Here is a 22,528-nt window from a genome sequence, read left to right as displayed (position 1 = left end):
TTCGAGGAGCAACGTAAAGCTGACCTCGACGCTAAACGCGACGAGCTGAAAACGCGCCAGCCTGCGTCCATTCATTAAGAATAAGAATATTAAGAATAAGAATAAGAAATATTTATTAGCACAAAAAGTTACAAAATTTAGATTAATATTTAATTGTACTCACAGAAAATTGCGCTAAAAGGTCTTCACTCAGCTTGATGTCCCGAAGTTAGTCTTACGACACACTACGGGACGCTGGTTTCCAGTGAAGCCTGGTAAAACTAAAACTAATTATAAGACTAGAACTAAACCTAGAACTAGAACTAAAAAAAAAAAAAAAAACTAGAAATATACACAGCATTTGTAACAAAAACATAGAATTCGAATACTTACTAATCTTTTAATGAACATAAAGAACAAACACAAGAAATAATTACTCGTACCACTACGTAGCTGGTGTCCTCTCGTGCCCTCAATGTGCACGGGGGTTCACCTCGAAGATCGGCTACGTCAGCCATCTTCGGGCGCATGAGCTAACTAGGAGTCGAAGTGGTCGCCATGGTCGAAATCGGCTAGAAGGGATCATAGATGGAACCTGATGTGCAAATTTCAACTTTCTAGCTTTCGTAATTTTGGCTCTGCGTTGATAAGTCAGTTGGGTCATTTTAATTTATGTATTACCTACCAGAAAAAAGTATGATAAATATTGAATTCATGTATAAAAATTGTATTCCCAAATTGTGCCTGAACCACATAATAGGAATTTATTGACCAAATTTCTTACATGTTCCTATTTTGATTAATGTAAAAAGACGATAACGCAGTGGTAAATGCCTCATTTTCATACAAAACCGGAGACAATCAAGGGCCACTGAGTTACAAAAAAGAATATTTACAGATATTATTTAGTGAATAAATCTATCGAAATTAATAGCCTAATTAAGCCTTTTCCTCCAACATAAAACAGAAAATGAAAGTAATGGCCAAGTATTCTAAAATATGCATTTTACGAAAGTGTCAAAAATTTTTGGACAACGAAAAGTACAATGGGCATTGACATATATATTTAAGGACGGGCCTTAGGAGTACTAAGAATGGTGCTAGTTCAGTGGTGTCACTCACGAATTCGAGCCTATCGTGCAGTCTAACGCAACTAGTTGTGACCAATCGCGCGCATGATGCGAACTCATCAACCAATTGCGTTGTCGCGTTAGACACCGCTGTACTGGCCCCATTCTCATTGCCCGTAAGGCCCGTCCTTAGATATATGTCAATGAGAATGGCCCAGTTAGTTAGTCACTCAGGCCATACACAGTAATAGCTATTTTTTAAAACATTTACTTTAATTGATTGATTTATTTATATATTTATTTGTCAATAGTGTGTTATTCATTTAGTAAACGAAAGCCGATAAAATACAGTTGTTGTTTAATTTTAACTTTTAATTAAATATTAAAATTTTCATTTTATGTAAAAGAGCATTATTTACTCTTGGGGAAATATTAATGTTTTCCTTTGTGCTTTTCCACTGAAGAGAACTGATTTAATATTTTATTGCGTAAAATGTACAAAGAGCAAACGACCGATGAAGTTTTTAATATTTCCGTAACACATTTATTGTCAATGGATACAAGTTACCTATTTTATTCATAACGCCCATATCTTTATTAAATTTATTTTATGACCGTATGCATCAGTAGGTACAGTCAGTAGGGTATAAAGAACGTACCAAAAGTAAGGCTCGGAAATTGGTGAAATTTCCTAACCGTTATTTTTAAACCGGTTTTACGAGTAGGAGAACATTACCATTAAAGTTCTTGTCAGATATACCGGTGTAGATCATTAAAAACCGGTTACTTCCTATGTTGGTGTCTCTGTTTACGCGGCTCACCACCAGGCCGGCCGGCTGTCTCGTCGCTTGTCGAATAAACCGGTTTATTTAGGTTATAGTAAAGTTCTTAAGAGGCAACAGGAGTGATCATTTCTCCATACAAACGTACTCGACTGTTTCCTCCTTGGTTTTTGAAGCTAGAGCAATGATTTTTTCAACACAGATTATTATTATTAATATCTGTATCGGACAGTATTGCTTTTTTTTGTATTTTTATTTCTTAAGGCGATAGTGCACTGTAAATATTCGCAAAAGCGGCCTAATTTACTAGGCCGCAAAGGGAAGCATACTACTCAAATCTGTATTTCCTTAAGATACCCTTAAAAATATTATTTAAAAACTCGTATTAGGAGTCTTTAAATCACCTATGAAAACAATGTTCGTGTTTTCAGAAAGAAAAACAACTCGAAGAGAAAAATAAGAAAAAGGAAACGCTAATTGACCACGAAAATTACTTAAACAAACTTCCTCTTTGTTAACAAAACATTTACAAGACAGTAAATTTACACGAGCCCAGTGAGTTTGCTAGAATTATAAATTTACCGTACGGAAATAAGAAGTAAAATTTGAAAGTTTAAGACAAACATTTATTTAGCGAGCGCGTGAAACAAGAAAACTTTTGTTTCTCCCACGGGTAACATTCGATTGAACGAATTATGCAAAAAGTTGGCATTCGCCGAGCCAGGTGCTCGGCCAGCGTTGCAACGCTCATTGCCGAAGACTGTCCTATTGCAATATTAGAAATCAGCCAATAACAAACTAAAATAAATTATAGAAAGTCTGAGATAACAATCGTTCGCAGAGAAAAGAAACGAAACTGACAGAGAGACAATAGCCTTCGTCTGCAAGCGATTATTATCTTCACTAGGCCTCCTGCAGCGGCAGCATGGCCGCGTTTTTGTCGCCTGTCACCATGCCTGTCACGTTCTAACAAGTATATAAGTGCGAAAGTGATACATGACACGACTGGCGATAAAAACTCAACCTACTACCTTCAAAATTACCCCACGACTCAACTGTACTGCGCGCATGTTTACAACGTTAAATATTGCAACCGCGCAACAATAGGTAGAAAGGTTTGTTGACCAATCACTTTTTATTTAGTAGTAGAATATAAATAGTGTATTGAGTAATATTCAGAGCTGCGGGCGGGCCATGTTCGGCGTAGGGTGCGATAATTTCCCGTTCGTCACAACACCCAAAGTTGAAAGGAGCTTTCTGTATATGACAAAGCAAAAGGGAACATCTTTGCGACACGTCTATTACTAAGAAGATAAGACTTTTGCGAACACACGAAGACTGCCTAACCGATCTTATTCAAATGTTATAAAGTCTGTAGTTAAGCTTTATATTTGCGATTGTTTTCATATTTACACACAAGTTCAAAAGAGAATATTCACATTCATGATACCACCGGAACGGACAACAAATAGATCCATCATCATTACCTCAGCTGAAAGACGTCCAAGGCAGCTACGGACGCCAGACGCTAATTTCATTCGAAAGCAGGAACCATACATACCGTTTTATACTTTGATCCACCTGCCAGCGCTCTGTCTAGCAACATGTCCCATCCAACTCCGTTTTAGTTTGGTATCAATTCGACCTATTAGATATCTGAGCCCCTAGTGTAAATTTATTCGATAGCGAAACGTGACGTATGCGTTTGTGTTAAGTCTCATTTTGTATGGGATTGAGAAACAGCGCGGCAAGCGGGACGTTTTGGAAACTCAAAATCCCATACAAAATAAGACTTAACGCAAACGCGTACGTCACGTTTCGTTATCGAATAAATTTGCACTAGGGGTACAGAAAGAGTGACTTAATACTCGTAATTACCATTGAAATACCAAAAAGAAATACCATCGTACTCGTAATGTTTACAGTGCTCTAGCTTTTCATAATAAAGCTGTATCTGCAGGGCAGCTTACGTTTATCCTATCCTTAAATCTGTTCTGAAACTGAAGCTAATGAGATCGTGAAGCCAATTTTATATTCAGAACCCAGGAGCTTTTCACCGCAGTTTATTTTCTTTTTAATCAATTTCAAAGAAATAGTTAAAGGTAAGTCCACTTTAAGTCTGATGAGAAGTTAAAACAGTTTTAAAGAAAATTGTGGAAAATTTCTTTCGATACATATTTCATAAAAAAAGTGTACTTACTTTCAATACAGATTCTGCATTCAATAAATTGTAATACTTACTACTTGCCTAGTGGAAATGCAAGGTTTATTTTAAGCGGTGTTGTTAAAATCCTTTGTTCGTGTTTTTAATGTGATTGTATGTATAAATAAATAAATAAATAAATATTATAGGACTTTATTACACAAATTGACTAAGTCCCACAGTAAGCTCAATAAGTAAGTAGTAATATTTTATAAATACTTAAATACATAGAAAACACCCATGACTCAGGAACAAATATCCATGCTCATCACACGAATACATGCCCTTACCAGGATTTGAACCCGGGACCATCAGCTTCGTAGGCAGGGTCACTATCCACTAGGCCAGACCGGTCGTCACGTATGCCTGTTAAAATTACGACTAGCAGTATGAACAACTCTATACATATATAAATTAATGTGAAACAGAATAAAATGCAGTTGCTGGCAATCATTTTATTTTTTGCGAATAATATTAAAATACGAATAATTATATACATTTTACGGAGGAACTTATCATTATTTACTTAAGGTACATTTTCTTGAAAACATTTTTCAACAAATGTTTCTTCTTAATAGGTATATATAACGAACAACAGAAGATACATATAACCACGTCCTTGGTTGATAGTTATTTTTCAATGTATTGCCTTGCTATTAAAAGAGTGAAGGCTGTAAAAATAAAAATAGTTTTTGTCCCAATCAATCATTGGGTCTTCTATGGCAATCGATTCGTTTCGATTTATTAAGCTTACCTTATAACTCGACATAATGGAATTTGTATTCCATTTTTGTTGACCAAAAACTAAGCCCTTTTTCATTAATTTCCTATTAAGAGGTCAATTATTTAACAATGTATTTTTTTATACTTATCTATAAAAGTCAAAAGAAAACTTGCTTATAATATGTATAAACTCGATACGTAGGTACCTACTCAAGATTTGTAACAAAAAATAATTAAAGTTAAAACTACTTAATTAATAATGTGAAATATTTTTTTTGTTCTACCTTCTCGATTTAGACAATGAAAGCAATTCTGTGGTCTTTGTTTTCATTATGAGCTCGTGATTATAATCAGAAATTACACAAATTTTAGAAAAACATTCACAATTAAAAAAGTGGTATTTTTAAAAAGAAATGCTTCTAATTACGCAGCCCTCTAACTTTCCTCAAAACTCTGTCCATCGGGAATACAGCCGTAAAAATATAATAAAAGGCACTTTGTTGGCCGCCGATGAACAACCTCGGGCGCTGTAAAATTCTGTCGTAGCAATTTTGCAAGTGCGTGCCCGTCGCGGTCCCTTGCGAACAATCGCTGCACGGGGCTAAGGCTCCCTGTACACAGCTTAACATATTGTGCAATTTCTTTGTTTTTTATAGCCCATCATTACGCACGGTTTGCGTTAACGAAGCGCAAAAACTTTGAGATATGGGCAGAAAGGTACATAGATCACGCTCGTCCTGGGTTGTAGCGTTTTGCACCCCTTCTTTGGCTTCGCTCGGATATTTTACTTGATTTTATTCTTCGATTGGAGCACGCATCTGAACTGAGAAAGGAAACTAGATCTTATTGACTGATCAATAAGTACTATTGATATGCAGTCCCAAAGTTTCAGAAATAGTGAAATTTCCACTTGGATTTTTTAACTCCTCATAAAAAATATAGGAATCGAAATTTTCTTTCCTTAGTTTCCTGTGAAATTTTTAGAGAACCTTTCCAAATGGAAACTTTTTGGAAACTTGTACATTTGTAATGAGATTGTTTAAATTGAGAAAAGATTCATGTCAGTTGCATAGCGTTCATAAAAAAGTTCCATTTGAAGTTTGAACTTGAACGAACTATTTTAATACCTGATTTTGTTCAAAGCAAATGAAACATTTACTTCTTTACAGAGTTCCAGAATAAACCCTTCAAATAATAGCATGCCTATAAATTGCCCTTGGGAACCCACACACATCCTTATCGTGCAAGACATACGATAATGTAAATGCGTCATTATCCGCTATCCTGACAATTTTTAACGCTTAGCGAGCAATCCATTACTCGGGTTATCTACGCTTTGTTCCGAATCGCTTGTTCCCGACGGCATTGTTTGCAATGTTGAGAGCAGATTAACTTTTGCCTGAACAGTGGGTTAGATGTAAAAGTACCTACAAGTTATTACTCTATGTCTTATGAATTGTGTCTTGAAGAATTAAAATGGCTATTTGAAGTAACAGTCTCAATAAGAATAAATTACAACCCAACCCTTTTTGATATTTGTCTTACTGACCTAAAAACATTGCCCCGCGCACTTCTCGGGATATTTTTCTCTACTACTACCAAAGAGGTATGGCGGCATCGTTTCGAGCGATGGCGCCATAACCTTTAGTCTAGGCATAGCTATACTCTATTACATGGCGCCCCTTTTTGATATTTAACAAATTTAACACATATCAGTGAAAGAATAAGGATCAAAGTCAAATGGCGTTCTAAAAGTTTTAATTATTTGTCGAAAGATGGCAGTAAATTTACTTTGGCTACAAAGTTTTCTTTGACAATCCACCTATACCGAGACTGAAACCTGTGGTGGCGCTGGGTCACGCTGTCACGCAGCAGTTTATCAGAACCAAATATCATCAACTTTGATTTACTAGAATTAAGAACGAGATTATTTGCTTTACACCACTGCGCGATTTGATCCAAGTCAGAGTTCAAAATTATTTTGTATTAATATTTATGAAATAATATTCCATTCATTTACCCTTTCAAAAGACTGACAATGTGAAAATAATTATGTACCTAGACTTCAAACCAAAAATAACATTTATGATGACTACCTACGAAAACTCATAATATATTACTTACCGTCTATATTGCTGTGTATATAGGTAAATGACGCTAAGTTTGTGTTATTTAAGTACAATTTCTGCGAATTGTATTTAACTTCGTTTCAAAGTCTACAGACATTAGACTCTCATTAAACTTTAAAGTGAGTTTTCGAGAATTATAAAGTAATGGTTATGATATATTACGCGTGTGTTATGTTACCACATACGGTGCCAATGATATCCAACTCTATTGACAGCTATGGAAATTCAAATTTAAGCAAACAAATTTTATTACGTGCAGTCTTCTTCTTCTTCTTTCCATCCAACCGAACCATTTACCATTTTCTTCCACTGACTCCGGTCCTGGGCAGCTTGGGTAACCGCCTCCCACCATTGTAATATGCATATTACATTCAGTAAGGGGTTAAAAACTTAAGTGATATTAAAAATAAATATGTATTATGTCTTGACAAAACAGTATATTGTATTAATTATAATCAATTAGTTATCAATACCTGACACTTTTTTCTCAAATTAGGTTCGAAAGAGTTCGTGATTATGAGTGGAAATAAAATAAAAAATCGAAAATACGAAATGCCTGTTTACTTATTGTCCATTTTTTTGTTAGCCTACTTTAGAGTCCCAATGTTGGGCAAAGGCATCCCCTCGTTTTCTCCACTCGACCCTATCATTGGCATTTTCCCACCATTTTGGATATAATGCAAGCTGTCCCACCGTCTCCTTTCGGTCTGCATGCACCCCTGCACCGTCTATGGTGTTCCATGGGTCCCACTCAGTAGCCATTTTGGCCCACCTTTCCTTGTGCATGCGGCAGACATGTCCAGCCCAGTTCCAGTTGAGCTTGTCTTGTCTATTTATAAAAATAAAATTAAAATAATTAAAGAATAGCACATAGAAAATTCAATCAGATAAACAATTTAGTTAGACTGAATATCGATGCAAAAGGTATTTAAGTACATTTTCCTTTATGCCTTGTACAATTGCACATCTCTGTTAGCAAATATTGAAATGAGAATGATTATTACCTATATTTTTAAATTATTATAATTTACGCCTTATTGTACAAAACATAAGGTTGACATTCCTTTTGAAACTTTAGTACAATTGAAGACTATTTGCAAGTTTGTGGAATTCCAGTCCATCGTTATGATAGCCAATAAGTGGGTAACAGCTGAAGCAGATTATTGAAGTATGCTTGTTAATGTTGCGCCATTTTATTTGAGCGGGTTCTAATTCGATAACATAATCTATTAGCGATTTCAGTACTTACCTACAGTACGATTTTTTTATGCACATACATTTTGTAAGTACACATCTTTATGACATAATGTTTATAAGTATTAATATATAGGCCCAAATGAATTCATTTTCATACGTTTTACTAAAATGTTAAGACCACAACACAATCCTTCTTGGCTTACCGTGGGACTTAGTCAATTTGTGTGAGAATGTCCGTATTATATTTATTATTTATTTATATTTCCTTATAAAATAATTCAGCACGAAACATATCATTAGGTACATAGGTACTTAGGTACTTCGTTTTTATTCAAAACCTCGCACTTGCTACTGCGATGTCACAACTGTCATAAGTGATAACATATGTACACAATACATAGCCGCTGTTTTTAGGGTTCCGTAGCCAAATGGCAAAAAACGGAACCCTTATAGATTCGTCATGTCCGTCTGTCTGTCCGATTCTGTCACAGCCACTTTTTTCCGAAACTATAAGAGCTGTACTATTCAAACTTAGTAAGTGGATGTATTCTATGAACCGCATTAAGATTTTCACACAAAAATAGAAAAAAAACAATAAATTTTGGGGGTTCCCCATACTTAGAACTGAAACTCAAAAAATATTTTTTCATCAAACCCATACGTGTGGGGTATCTATGGATAGGTCTTCAAAAATGATATTGAGGTTTCTAATATCATTTTTTTCTAAAATGAATAGTTTGCGCGAGAGACACTTCCAAAGTGGTAAAATGTGTGTCCCCCCCCCCCCCCGTAACTTCTAAAATAACAGAATGAAAAATCTAAAAAAATATATGATATACATTGCCATGTAAACTTCCACCGAAAATTGGTTTGAACGAGATCTAGTAAGTAGTTTTTTTTTAATACGTCATGAAATTAAAAAAAAATTTTTTTTTTTCAACATACCCATACATGTGGGGTATCTATGGATAGGTCTTCAAAAATGATATTAAGGTTTCTAATATAATTTTTTTCTAAACTGAATAGTTTGCGCGAGAGAACCTCCCAAAGTGAAAAAATGTGTGTCCCCCCCCCCCCGTAACTTCTAAAATAACAGAATGAAAAATCTAAAAAAAATATATGATATACATTGCCATGTAAACTTCCACCGAAAATTGGTTTGAACGAGATCTAGTAAGTAGTTTTGTTTTAATACGTCATGAAATTAAAAAAAATTTTTTTTTTTCAACATACCCATACATGTGGGGTATCTATGGATAGGTCTTCAAAAATGATATTAAGGTTTCTAATATAATTTTTTTCTAAACTGAATAGTTTGCGCGAGAGAACCTCCCAAAGTGAAAAAAAAGTGTGTCCCCCCCCCCTGTAACTTCTAAAATAACAGAATGAAAAATCTAAAAACAATATATGGTATACATTACGATGCAAACTTCTAACGAAAATTGGTTTGAACGAGATCTAGTGAGTAGTTTTTTTTAATACGTCATAAAATTAAAAAAAAAAATTTTTTCGTCAAACCCATACGTGTGGGGTATCTATGGATAGGTCTTCAAAAATGATATTTAGGTTCCTAATATAATTTTTTTCTAAAGTGAATAGTTTGCGCGAGAGACACTACCAAAGTGGTAAAATGTGTGTCCAAAGTGGTAAAATGTTGAACGAGATCTAGTAGTTTAGGTAAGTAGTTTTTTTTTTAATACGTCATAAAGGAACCCTTCATGGGCGAGTCCGACTCGCACTTGGCCGCTTTTTTTAGTTATTAATCGTACTCTGTTAGTTAAACCAAATGAAAAAAAATCGTTTCACGTGTTGTTCGTGAAGCGTGCTGGCCTAAATTTGTAACTTAATTAATGGGCTGACACATTCATTGGACAAAGAATCGGCATTGTCAGCATTATGAGCACCACTGGGAACAGATCTGGAGGACTTTTTGTTAGTATTTATTTAATTGTAATTTATTTTATAAGTGAAATTTTAGATGTTAACAAATATTTTTATATTTTGTAAAATAAATGAAATTAGGTGCACGTGTTTCAAAAAATAATGAATGTATGTTTAAATCTTTAAAATCTACTCAATATTAACTACATACAAAATAAAAACCGTTTTGAAGATTTTCAGTGTTTGGAATAAAGTTTTGATGAGTTAGTTATTTGAAACTGTTCATTTTCGTTAATTGTTTTATAATTGTAAGGACCGGGACAACCTGTATATAAAACCATTCATGTACCCAACTAATTTACTTTGACTATAATTTCATATGTAAGGAAGTAATTCAAGTTTCCCCCCGGCCCCGGCCCGGTGTGGTGTCGGGTTAAGAATTTCACTACCCCCTTTCCCCCGTGGGTATCGTAGAAGTCGACTGTGGGATATGGTTTCAAGTGTTTTGTGGGCGATGAGCTGGCAACCTGTCACATTGTGCAATATCAAAATTTCATATTTTTTTAAACCCCTTAATTGCTAGAAGTGGCACATAAACTAGCAGCTTACAGGCGTGAGTTTATGTATATATGTTTCGTGTAGCATAAAATGTGCCTATTTTGCTGACCATTCGGTTAGTGTTATCTAACAGATTTAATATATGAAAACTACAACCAATGGTAGCAGTGATGGTCTACTTGAAATCGGCATACAGATATACGAGTATAAACATACATGATTTAAACTTTTACGATATTTAAACACTATACAAACGGGACTTAATCGCGTATAAGTTTAAAATTTACCTCCGGCGTTTCGACGACGGCGTTGTACCCATGGTCTCGTAGAAGACTGGCTAAAGTTGACATCAACATCTGGCAATGCAATTTCAATCGGGACGAGGGTTTGGGGATCTCATCGACATGGAATGCAGTCATTAGTAGTAAGCGGAAACGAATATCGACAGTCGAAAAATTCAATTTAATTTAGTGTTGTGTGTCGAAACGTTCAAGTTGTTAAACAAGACTAAATGCAGCTAGTTAGAAAAACTTCCTCGGCAAGAAGATGTTGATGTCAACTTTAGCCAGTCTTCTCCGAGACCACGGGGAGAACGCCGTCCTCGAAACGTCGGAAGTAAAATTAAAACTTAATATGCGAATAAGTCCCGTTTCTATAATGTAATCATAAGCATACCTACCACAACCTAAAAGTAAATTTCAAGCCAAGCAGGCTTTTTACGGTTTTCTGTTTTCTGACTCGAATATTAAATTCACTTTAAAGTCAAGCAAATCCATTCCTGTATAGTAAACGTTATCAGCAAAGTAATTTAAACACATGACACAATATTAATACTTAAGCAGCTACTTATGGGCTCAAATAGCATTCTCATTTCACCCGCATCGTTCATACATACATATCTGAGCCACTTCACGAAGTTAATGCACATAGCTGACCCGCTTCGCGAAGCAAACGCAAAGATGAATTGCCTTTTCGTGCTGCTATTTTATTTTTGTGCGGACGCATTTGCGGCCAGTGTTGATGTCAAAACGTATAGTGGTTATAGAGAATATCAGGTGATAGGCGACAAAGAAAGTCTTGATAGATTTGAAGAAAGTGCAAAAAGGTTTGAGGCAAGTATTATTGTTTCATCTAAAGTTGATGATTTCAAATTAATTTTCCAAGTAATTTTAGAACGTAAACGCTTTTTCTAAATTACTGAACAATTTTTCAAGTATTTAAATAAGCTTTTTTCGGCTCTTAATATTTCTTCATAATCAAAGTTTAATAGTTCACTAAAGGCTCCGTTTTAGACTCAGCTCCATTTATAAATAAGGATATGCTATGCCTAATAGATAGTCATTATTGGTACCGAATTGAAATCATTATGTACAATACAAGAGAGAAAAGTAGGAAATTCGTAACGAGTAGATAGAAAGATAAATTAAAACACGGCCGAAAATTAAAAATATAATAATAGAATTAATATGTTATGTTATGTTTTTTTTTGTACTGACAAGAATATATTAGTTTAAATTTCAACCCTAACTTTAATTCCAGGAATTGTTTCTCATTAAACGCTACAGTGCAACTTCGCTTCAAACCCTCGTGTCACCGGAGCTAGTCGACTTTTTCGACGAAACCGTCAAAAAGCTTAACTTACGAGCTACGCTTGTATTTGACGATGTATCAGAGTGAGTTTCAAATTTAATCTAAGTACATATCACTAGCATGCAGATCACCTCAACTGTGTATTTGTAACTGTGTGTTTTCTATGTATTTAAGTATTTATAAATATTTATATATTATATATATCGTTGTCTAAGTACCCTCAACACAATCCTTATTGAGCTTACTGTGGGACTTAGTCAATTTGTGTAATAATGTCCTATAATATTTATTTATTTATTAACTGTGAGGTGGAGGTCAAGATATACAGGAGCTATCGTTCTAATTTAATATGAGAGGGCTAACTCAACATTGTAGTTTTAATATTAAGTATTTACACGTTTTAGTCAAGAGAAAAATAGACGTTTTACGCACGGTGAACAGAAATAGTACATTGTGCAACGAGGGGGGTAAGTGAAATATTGCAAACGAGGGTGTTAGTTCACGACAATCGCAGGTTAGAGCGAATAAAAGCGAAGCGAGGTAAAGACTCGAGTTTGCAATATTCTTACCGCCGGAATTACACACAAAATTTCCTATATGTATTTCATTCAATATACCTGTTTTTTTTTTCTTTATACTTCTATTTTATAAAAATCTGTGTTTCTTTTGTTTGATTTTGTATTATTTGTTTTTTTTGTCATTTTATTATTTGTATTTTCTGTGTGTATTGTGGCAAAAAAATAAACAAATTATCTTATCTATCTATTTCAAACAACCGTCCGCCATATTGTCATTTATTTACACGTTAGGCGTTCAGCCACGATAAAAAAATTGTGCAAACAAATTTTAAACGGCTATGAAATTAATTATATTAAATATTTTGAAACATAAACAAAAATACCTTGACTTTAAACAAGTATTTTACTTTTAACCTACTCGGTTCGTATAAATTAGTGACATAATAAAAAGAAGATTTAACAATCCATAACTCCCCCGGGAACAATATAGCCAATATAGGCCCTTGTCCTTCAGTACACCTGCCCTGCATGAAATAAAATCTTTTATAGCAAGTGTGATGAAAAAGTACTTTTCTGACCAAATTGTAAGGTACAAAAGTGATTGCATATTTTAAATAGAGTTTTGATATTTTATACGTATTTGTAGAATAATACAGCAGGAAAAAGCTCCCAGCTTACGGAAGAAAGGTTTCTCCTGGTCCGCATACTACGACATTGATGATGTAAGTTTCAACCCACTTTTTATATTTTGTTATTTGTATCACTGCTCGTTTTCACAAACCTTCAAATCAAACCCTTAACTTTTGTTAAGAGTGCATCTCGCCACGTATCAATAGTATTATAATATGTAACATGTAAAACGAGTATAAATTGATATCATCAATTTAAGCAACTAGATCTCGTTTAAAAAAGTTCTTATCCGTGAAGCGCTCTAATTTTAAACTGCATTTCTAGTTTGCAAATAATAATGAAGTATCTACCACAATAGTAAGTAACATCACATTTACCTGGTAGTATTATATGATCTGTGACCTGGTGCAGTAAAGTAAGAAATGTCTCAAATCACACGGAACTGTCGGCCGAGGCGAAGCCGAGGTCCACAAACAGAGGCTTTTTTATTTACTGCCCGAGATGTGTATACTATTTTCCTGTTCGACGGAGCCTAAAAGCGGCAACTTCGTTTAGCGCATTGTGCCGAAAGTTAATGCTTTTCGCACGGAGAACAGAAATAGTACATTACGATACAAGTGCAAAAAGTAGGAAATTGGCAACGAGTAGCGATAAGTTAAAACATGATCGAAGGAAGTGTTTTAAATCAACACGATTTGCGAATTACCTTTTCGCTCGTGTATTGTACAACGTTTTACAGTACATATGTCCCTTTAAATTTTCGACATACGCACGTACTAGTACTAGTTACCGCACTAGGGCGGTAAAGTAGCACCGCACCATAATATATGTACTATAAAATTATATTCTTATATTCTCAACAGATATACGGCTACCTCCATAACATGAGTGTGACATACCCTCAATGGACCGAGTTGGTGGTTGGCGGGGAAAGCTACGAAGGCCGACAGATCAAGGGGCTGAGAATCAACACACCCGATGGAAGGGCCGAGGGAAAACCAGCTGTTTTCATCGAGTCCGGTAAGTTAAGTGTTGCGGATGAAGCTGGTGGTGGGAAGGCTACAGGTCACGGGGCTGAGGAAAACCATGCCGGATTGCAAGGCCGAGGGCAAACCAGCTGTTTTCATGTGGTCCGGAAAGTTTTACTATTATTTAAATATTGATACAGTTACGGATGAAGCTGGTGGTGGGAAAGTTACGAAGGCTGACAGATCAAGGGTCTGAGGATCAAGACACCCGATGGCAGGGCCGAGGGCAAAACAGCTGTTTTCATCGAGTCCGGCAAGTTATTTTATTATCCATACAGTTACGGACGAAGCTGGTGGAAAGTTACGAAGGGCCGACAGGTCAAGGGGCTGAGGAAAACATGCCAGATTGCAGGGCCGGAGGCAAGCCAGCTGTTTTCATTGAGGCCGGCAAGTTTTACTATTAAACATTTATAAGGTTAGGTACTTGCAATCATGTCCCCGATGTATCAGCAATGAATGGAGCTGGTAGTTGGAGAGTTACGAAGGCCCACATATCAAGGGAATGACAATCAATACAATAGGCAACAAGGCTAAAGGAAAACCATTTGTTTTCATTAAGTCTGACAAGCGGTTCTTATTTATTTGTTTTAGACCAGATTTGTTACAAGGGGGAAGTACGACGAAATGGTCACGACAAAGGAATTGTTAGGAATATATTAAGTATATACCTAACGACATCGCCGGCCGTTATATTATATCCTGATTTTAACTATGTATTAGCATAATCGAAATAGGACAAAGATGGAAATCTCGAGAGCAGTCCTAAAATATAGTATGTATATGTATATTGATAAAAGGTTCTGTTATCATGTCTAGACCATCTGTCGTTTGGTGACCTCTAGGAACCGCCGCCATTTTGGAAAATGTGATTTATTCTTTAGAAATGCGCTTTTTTACTCTAAATGCACGCAATCTGTGAGAATATGGTATACGGCAACATTAAAGCTCATAAGTAGATGAGTACGATGACATAAGTGAAACCACACACTAACATGCATACATAATGACATTATGACATTTTACATTACACATCGTTGTCGAGCAGGGCTAAGATGGTCGGCTCTTTATCATTTGTCACTATGCCTGTCATGTTCTAACAAGTGTGTAAGCGCGAAAGTGACGGGGATAGTGACAAGTGATAAAAATGGAACCATGATGCCACAGCAGAATTGATTAGAAAACCTTCACACAAAGTCTCAAATATTGGAAAAAATGACCACCCTCAAACTTTTTCAGGCATCCACGCTCGAGAATGGATCACCCCCGCCACAACGACCTATTTCATCAATCAACTGCTCACGAGCGACAACCCTGACGTTGAGGCCCTGCGGAATCAATTCGACTGGCACATTTTTCCGAGTGTCAACCCTGATGGCTATCACTTTAGTTTTACTAAAGTAAGTTTAAAACTTGATTTATTTTGTACCTTTAATATTTTTTATATTTGCTTAGTTCTTAATTTGGCTTCGATGCTGTGAAAAATATCTTGTTTTATTTCATATCATTATTATATCATTTGCGATTAATTATGATTCAAAAATACCTATTCAACTGTCAAACTGCAACTGCTGACCATTTACATAAAACTTCCAACTTCTTAAGAATCATTTATATTCAAGTTGAATTTAGTGGCTTAGATTTTTTTATGAAATCGAAAGCTGGTGCGAAGCCGCGTAGAAGGCCTACCGCGAAAACCGAAATTTGCATATTGCGGGGATTTTTCTCTTTTACCAAGACGTAATTAGTGACAGAAAAAAATGCCCGCAAATGACGAACTTTGATTTTCGCCCTGGATCGGGTAAAATGGCGATGGCGTGCTTTTGTGTTGGAGACCAAGACTCATTTTGGGTCATCGCGCCAAATAAGTAGGAGTAGTTGTTTTTTTGTGTTTAAATTTTTGACCCAAATATTTACAATTTCTAAAAATACATTAATAAAGAATTTGTTAGGACCGTATGTGGAGAAAAACTCGTTCAAAATCAAGCAACGGCTGCTACGGAGCGGATCCGAATCGCAACTGGGACTACAACTGGCTTAGTAAGAAACTATTTTTTTATTACAACTCTAGTAACTATGATAAAATTAGTATTTATCAAAAAATTCAATTTTAGAACATTTTTATGGCTGACTGTACTTTTCATCCAACGAGGAATTAGGTAATACTCATCGAGACAATTCAAACAATTCCACATACAATTTAGGTGGCGTTGTTTTATCAGAGTTCCTAGTTCTATGGTTACCTCCTGTGTGACAATACGAGTATTGCATTGCATTGCATTGTCACCCAAATTATATTATAAAAGGGATTTTAACAGTACTTGTCAGTGAGATAAAATTACTTGCGTTTACTTCGTTGAGCGGACCCGTTATATCTTCTCCGATCTTCTATCTCACTAATCAATTTCAGTCAGTGTCCACTCACAACAAAATAAAATGTAAAAGGAAATTTCGGGAAGTCGGAAGGGACGTTGTATCGGCCATGAATGGTTTTTGTCAAGTACCTATATACATATCAAACACACAAAATATGTAGTTAAATTATACTTTATAGGTTAGGCGAATACCCATTTTTAGCAAGATCTGAATTATTGAGTTGAAATAATTTCACAAACAACGTTAAATGAATTAGACATTTCAAGTCCAAAACTACGTAAAGTTTAATAGAAGTAGCGTAACAAACTTAAAATCAAACCAAACCAATTTCGATTTCAATTTGTTCAATAACATCTGATAAATTCTCTGGATCAAATTTGTTCAAATACGAAAACTTAGCTTTGTGTGTATTAAATGAAGGTTATTTATTCTTAAATCTAAGATGTGATAATTACTTGTATTTAATTTTGTACGTGTGTGTTATTATTATTAGGGGTATTGTAAGCCTTTGACTATCACGTCGACGATGCAGTGATCTATTGTGACGGCCCTTTAAAGTTACTAATGCCCGTTGAATACAGGAAATTCAAGGTTCCTTGGCCGTAATGCTCTATGCCTCATAGGGTTGCGATACGTACCGCCCACACCGTCCACAGGAACAGAGAATGTGCATTGCAGTCTCCTCTGACTCCTGGCAGAACCTGCATCACGCATCTTATTTCTTTCCAATTTGAAACGTATGTGCTATAGATATCTACTAAAGACCTGTTTTATTTTTATAATGGGGCAATAACTTACATCGGTAATTTAAGTATGGCTCATGATTTCATTTTCTTTCTGCTTCTATTATGTATGTTAACATTATCTACTTAATAATGACACTCTAGGTCTGTGTTACTTAAGTATGTTAAGTACACTACATTGTACTACAAATCCATTTGTATATATGACTGTTTGTGTTCTAAAAAAAACTTCAATTGGTAAGTAGTTATTAGGTTAACAAGTTTTCCTTTGTGCCTGAGATAAGTGGTAAGCCTTTAATTTTCCATACTTATAAAAAACATTATTTTGAAGTCGAAAGTCTCATAGTGAAAGTCACTCATCTCAAAAATGCAAATCTCAAATCATCGCATACCTTAAAAAACACTTTTCATAGATATCAAACAAAAAACCATGAGCAGCTTAGTATGGAGTCTCGTCCAAAAACCAACAGAAATGAGAATTAGGTCATTAGATAGGTATTTATATGTACTTCATTTCGTTCTATGGGCACCAAGCGGAATTCCATTGCAGAACTGAGATATTAGTATTTTAGTCAAAATGTCCCTTATTAACTACGCTATAGACTCCAAGTAGGCAAATTAATAACTGCAGGGCAGATGTTTGCGCACCGCTGAGAGCGCGGCAAACCATTCGCCGAGCTCGCCCAGCGGTGGACTCTATTGCCCAGGTAATAAGGGTGATAATATTTTGACAAAAATACAAATATCTCAGTTCTGCAATGGAATTCCGCTATGTGCCTATAGAACGAAATGAAGTACATAGAAATACCTATCTAATGACCTAATTCTCAACTCTGTTGGTTTTTGGTTTTCAGAGCACGGCGCGAACGACAACCCCTGCGATTACCAAGTCTACGGCGGCTCCAAGCCGTTCTCCGAGATCGAGACCCGAACCCTGTCCAAGTACATCTCTAACGTGGAGAACCTTCTCGGCTACATTGCTTTTCACGCGGATGCTCAGATGCTGCTGCTTCCTTATTCGGACTCAGAGGAGCATAACGATAACTACAATGACTTGGTAAGTAAAATATTTTTTTTGTAATTAATGTAATTTTTGATACAAGCTTTTATTGCTGACTGTATTTTTCTTTCAACAGGCAACTAATACTCATAGAGATAATTCTAACAAACTTATACACAACTAGGTTACGTTGTTTTATCACAGAGTTCCTATAGCCACCTCCTGTGTCTATCATCGCTTCACATTGATGGTACCATAATATTGCATTGTCACTTTGTCACCCAACTTTCATATGTATGCAAAGTTTCAGCTTAATCGAATAACGGGAAGTCTAATTTATAGCTTGCAAAAATTGACCCAAAACATACATACAAACCAAAATAAAGGTGTTTTGTAATGCTCACGACTTGCTGATTGTACTCTCTTGTATCTTTCATCCAGTTGATGTCACTTTATAATATTGTTCGATATTAAGGCAACCTATACTCTGTATCTTTAGGTATAATAAAAGTAAGCAAAATCTACCCTTAAATGGTTCCTTAAGCCAGTTGAGCGTAGATGAAAGCATTACATGATCAAATAATGTAGGTTAAAGTCAGGTCGTTCAGTGGCAGATCCAGGCGGTTTTGTATTTGGTTGGTTAACTCATAAATGTTATAACTACCCGAAAATGTACATTTTGTTTGTTTAATTTTATTTAAATACCTAAAGATACAGAGTATAGGCGCCTTTCCATTTATTATTTATGGTCATCGGTGACAGATTGTTCAGAAATCGATGCCTATAATTATGTAAACAAAATTAAGAATCAAATTACATGTATTTATTTATAAACTGAAATAGACATCATACACTAAAGAATAAGAGTCCAGTCCACCGGTGGCCGAGGCGGGAATCGAATCCGCGTTTTCAGCTTACGCGGCTAACGTCCTGAGTCCTGACCACAAGACCACCTGGCCACGGCGTCCACCCGTCCCAAACTCTCTGGTGTATGCTATCTATGAAAGGCTAGGCGCCTTTAACTCTAATTATTTATATTTTTGACAAGTTTACAAATGAGAATGACTTAATATGTTTAATTTACGTTTTGTTTTGTTTCTCAGGTAACAATCGGCAAAACATCTTTAGACTACGGGTATAAGGTGAATCATGCTAAATATGATGGCCCTGCTACCGCTGCGGAAGTTCTATGTAAGATATTTTACACTTTATTTATTTCGAGTAACATGACTATACAATTTGTAGAATACACTATAAAACTTAAAACCTACTTAAATCTAAAAATAAATAATACTAAACTTAAAATAAAATACTAAAAAATATCCCCCTGCGGCATGGTGCCGTAGATACTGGCAGCATTTCCTCGCTGTATTGCAAGACTAATTCTTTGAGCGAGGAAGCTGCCAGCTCTGCGGTCGCCGGTGACCTCTGCTAACCTTTTTGAAAGGTCCTTAAAGAGCTTTTACACTTACATTTTAAATATAAGAGATTATAATTTTCGTTTTCACTAGATTGTGACCATGTTCCTGGTCCAAAGAATAACACTCACCATTCAGTAATGATAGTTGATTTGCTACGAGTGACATCAGAGTGAAGGTGTAATTCTGTATTAAATTACTATATTGAAAGCGTGTAATTTTACGTTATAACTGGTGTAGTGACTCTACGAATTGAATAGTAACCTAAACCAAGATCCAAGCCAACCCGATAAAATTGGGGTAACGATAGCATCGACGGAGATGGTGACAAAAAAAAAGTACCCACGTAACAAGTACCTATACAAAATGGACAAAATGAATACGATGCGTGACAAAATGGGGTAATTTTGTTGATGTTGAAACCATAAAAGGTAATGCTTATTTTTCAGACAAAGCCTCAGGCGGCAGCATGGACTGGGTGCGGTTCGCTCTTGGAACTCAACTGGTGTACACGTATGAGCTGAGAGGGTACTACTTCTACTGGCCACCAGCGCTGATCTACCAGCAAGGAAACGAGGTCACGCAGATGATGTTGGGACTGTTTAAGGAAGCCGGGAATCTTGGATACTACAAATAATTTACTGTCCTTCTTTATTAAGGCCGTTTTACTTAGTTTTTTTCTGACACATACAGAGGGAAGGATATTTTAGAGTTTGTTTACGTAAAGATTTTAAGAATAAACTTTTATATTTAATTTCACATAATGCTAAGCGAAATCATAGTCGAACTTTCGATTATATTTTGTGTAGTTAAAGATTTCGAAGTACGCACTACCAATGTTAAAGAAATCAATAAAGCCTGTAATACTATATTTTGAGTATTTCCTTTTTCGATAAGAACGATAAAAAAAGTATAATAATATTTCCGAGACAGCGACAAGATAGAAATTAGTGTAAATGTACCATTTTCCCCGCGGGTTGCTCGAATGGCATTCAAAAGGGTACAATTATTCTGGGACGGCGTTAATTTTAATTACTTTTTATTCGATATTTAAAGGATAAAGTTGTAGAAACAGAGAGAGAGAGAGAGAGAGAGTACTGATAATTAAAACTTCGTAAGAGCGATGTAGAAGATATATGGCGCTTTATAATTATAAAATATTGCACTCTTTGTACAGGAGAGGCTATACTAACGCCGTCAGTTAGGATGTTGTGGCACGACAGACAGAGGAGACTCCACAAGTAGTCCAACTTTATAAAATTGGTTGAGGCTGTAGGAATATGATTTTGAAAGATACAATATGTTGACTCACATTGTAAAGCTCCTACGTTATCCTTGAAGTCACGATACTGCCTGGGCGCCAACGGTACCATATTTCTGAATCAACTTGCACTCCAAGAAAACTATAAATCCCCATTGCACTTAAACACACCAGGATGCGAAAAATTTTACCTTAGCACAATTTAAATTATACGAGTACTAATAGAAAACCATTTGTGCTTCTACATATTGACTGTTTTTAAATGTACACCATATAAAATATATTGGTCCAATGTTAATTTACCTACTGTAAAATTTTTGACTCATATTATATTATTATATTCAGCAGACATATATTTTTATTTGTCTGACGTTGGTCTGACGTATGAAAAATAGCAGTCCAAATGGAGGGAAATGACCAAACAGAATGGTCTTAAGGAACTTTCAGTACAAATAGCAAAGAAATCGCTATAATTGTTTGTCCTTGTCACTGTCTCACTTTTAATTTCTGCCAACTTCTAAAAAGTCCTAAGTGCCACGTCCAAACGGGAGACATAGGTATAGTTGACCATAGATAACCCACCAGTTCCTGGAGAACCCGATTAAATTACGTAAGTTGTTCTTATGTGGTCTGGAATGTTAAAACCTATTTTTAATTGCGCTAGTTCTATATAGTTCGTGTCATCCACGATGACGCGCAAATTTTTCAAATCTAACCTTTAAAAACATGACAATACTAGTCAAGGCACGCGTCTTCGTGAATGACACGTTATATAACAGCGTATTTGCATGATGTTGTCAGTTATATTAAAACTCATCTCGAAACTTTCAATCGGGACCATCGAAATCACAATCAGGTCTCCTGTTATAAGTCACTCTATGACTCCTGCTGTCAAGTTGGTATATCGTTTTTCTTTGCTAATAATGTGCAATTCATTTTGTTGATATTCTCTGCCCCTAACTGACTCTGTCAAAGGCCCTAGAGGCTACCGTTTCAGTAATATATCATTTTATAATATTACTTTCAATGGGTTAGGATCAGAGCTGACTTTAACACTGCGATGTTCCCTGCGATTTGTGCGCCGCATATTATTCGTTAAGTTGTCCGCCTATGTCCACAATTGTGATTTTTGTTAAGTGCAATCAGTTATATTCGTTGACTGTGGTGCTGACTACTGGGCAGCACGTGTTTTAAGGCTTCTTGTTTTCTGAAATCAGAACCTCTGGGCAAACTTGAGTGACCACGCTCGATGCAAGCAAATCAAACCGTTGCAACGGAAACCTGCACCTGAGATACGCTTCTGCCAATACGAAGATAAAGATGATCATTAAGGTACGTGACGATGTGCCACATGTGTTCCATGTTTTTTACATTAATTTGTATGGCATTCATTAAGACTTCCTTATGGTATTCTTTACTATTCAACCAATGGGCATTCAAATATA

At 35.7% G+C, this 22,528-nt stretch overlaps 1 protein-coding gene across 1 annotated transcript; it reads left to right on the top strand.

Annotated features, from left to right (window-relative positions):
- The first annotated feature begins 10,937 nt into the window (after positions 1–10,937).
- LOC133521583 (zinc carboxypeptidase-like) lies at positions 10,938–20,693 on the top strand. The gene is made up of 9 exons (XM_061856620.1): positions 10,938–11,634; positions 12,062–12,195; positions 13,277–13,352; positions 14,124–14,280; positions 15,525–15,685; positions 16,238–16,325; positions 18,259–18,461; positions 19,508–19,595; positions 20,272–20,693. Exons 1-9 carry the CDS (start codon positions 11,371–11,373, stop codon positions 20,457–20,459), a joined length of 1,359 nt encoding a protein of 452 aa, XP_061712604.1. The 5' UTR covers positions 10,938–11,370; the 3' UTR covers positions 20,460–20,693.
- Positions 20,694–22,528: the final 1,835 nt, after the last annotated feature.

Source organism: Cydia pomonella, chromosome 9 (genome assembly GCF_033807575.1).
Source record: "Cydia pomonella isolate Wapato2018A chromosome 9, ilCydPomo1, whole genome shotgun sequence".
Lineage (NCBI taxonomy): Eukaryota > Metazoa > Arthropoda > Insecta > Lepidoptera > Tortricidae > Cydia > Cydia pomonella.
This window is presented reverse-complemented; position numbering and strand designations above follow the sequence as displayed.

Excerpts from the sequence above, each read along its gene's own strand:
- LOC133521583 (XM_061856620.1), top strand. The coding sequence starts at position 11,371 with ATGGGCTCAAATAGCATTCTCATTTCACCCGCATCGTTCATACATACA. Across the intron at positions 11,635-12,061 it reads AAAGTGCAAAAAGGTTTGAG|GAATTGTTTCTCATTAAACG; the intron begins GCAAGTATTATT and ends CTTTAATTCCAG. Across the intron at positions 16,326-18,258 it reads CTGGGACTACAACTGGCTTA|AGCACGGCGCGAACGACAAC; the intron begins GTAAGAAACTAT and ends TTTGGTTTTCAG.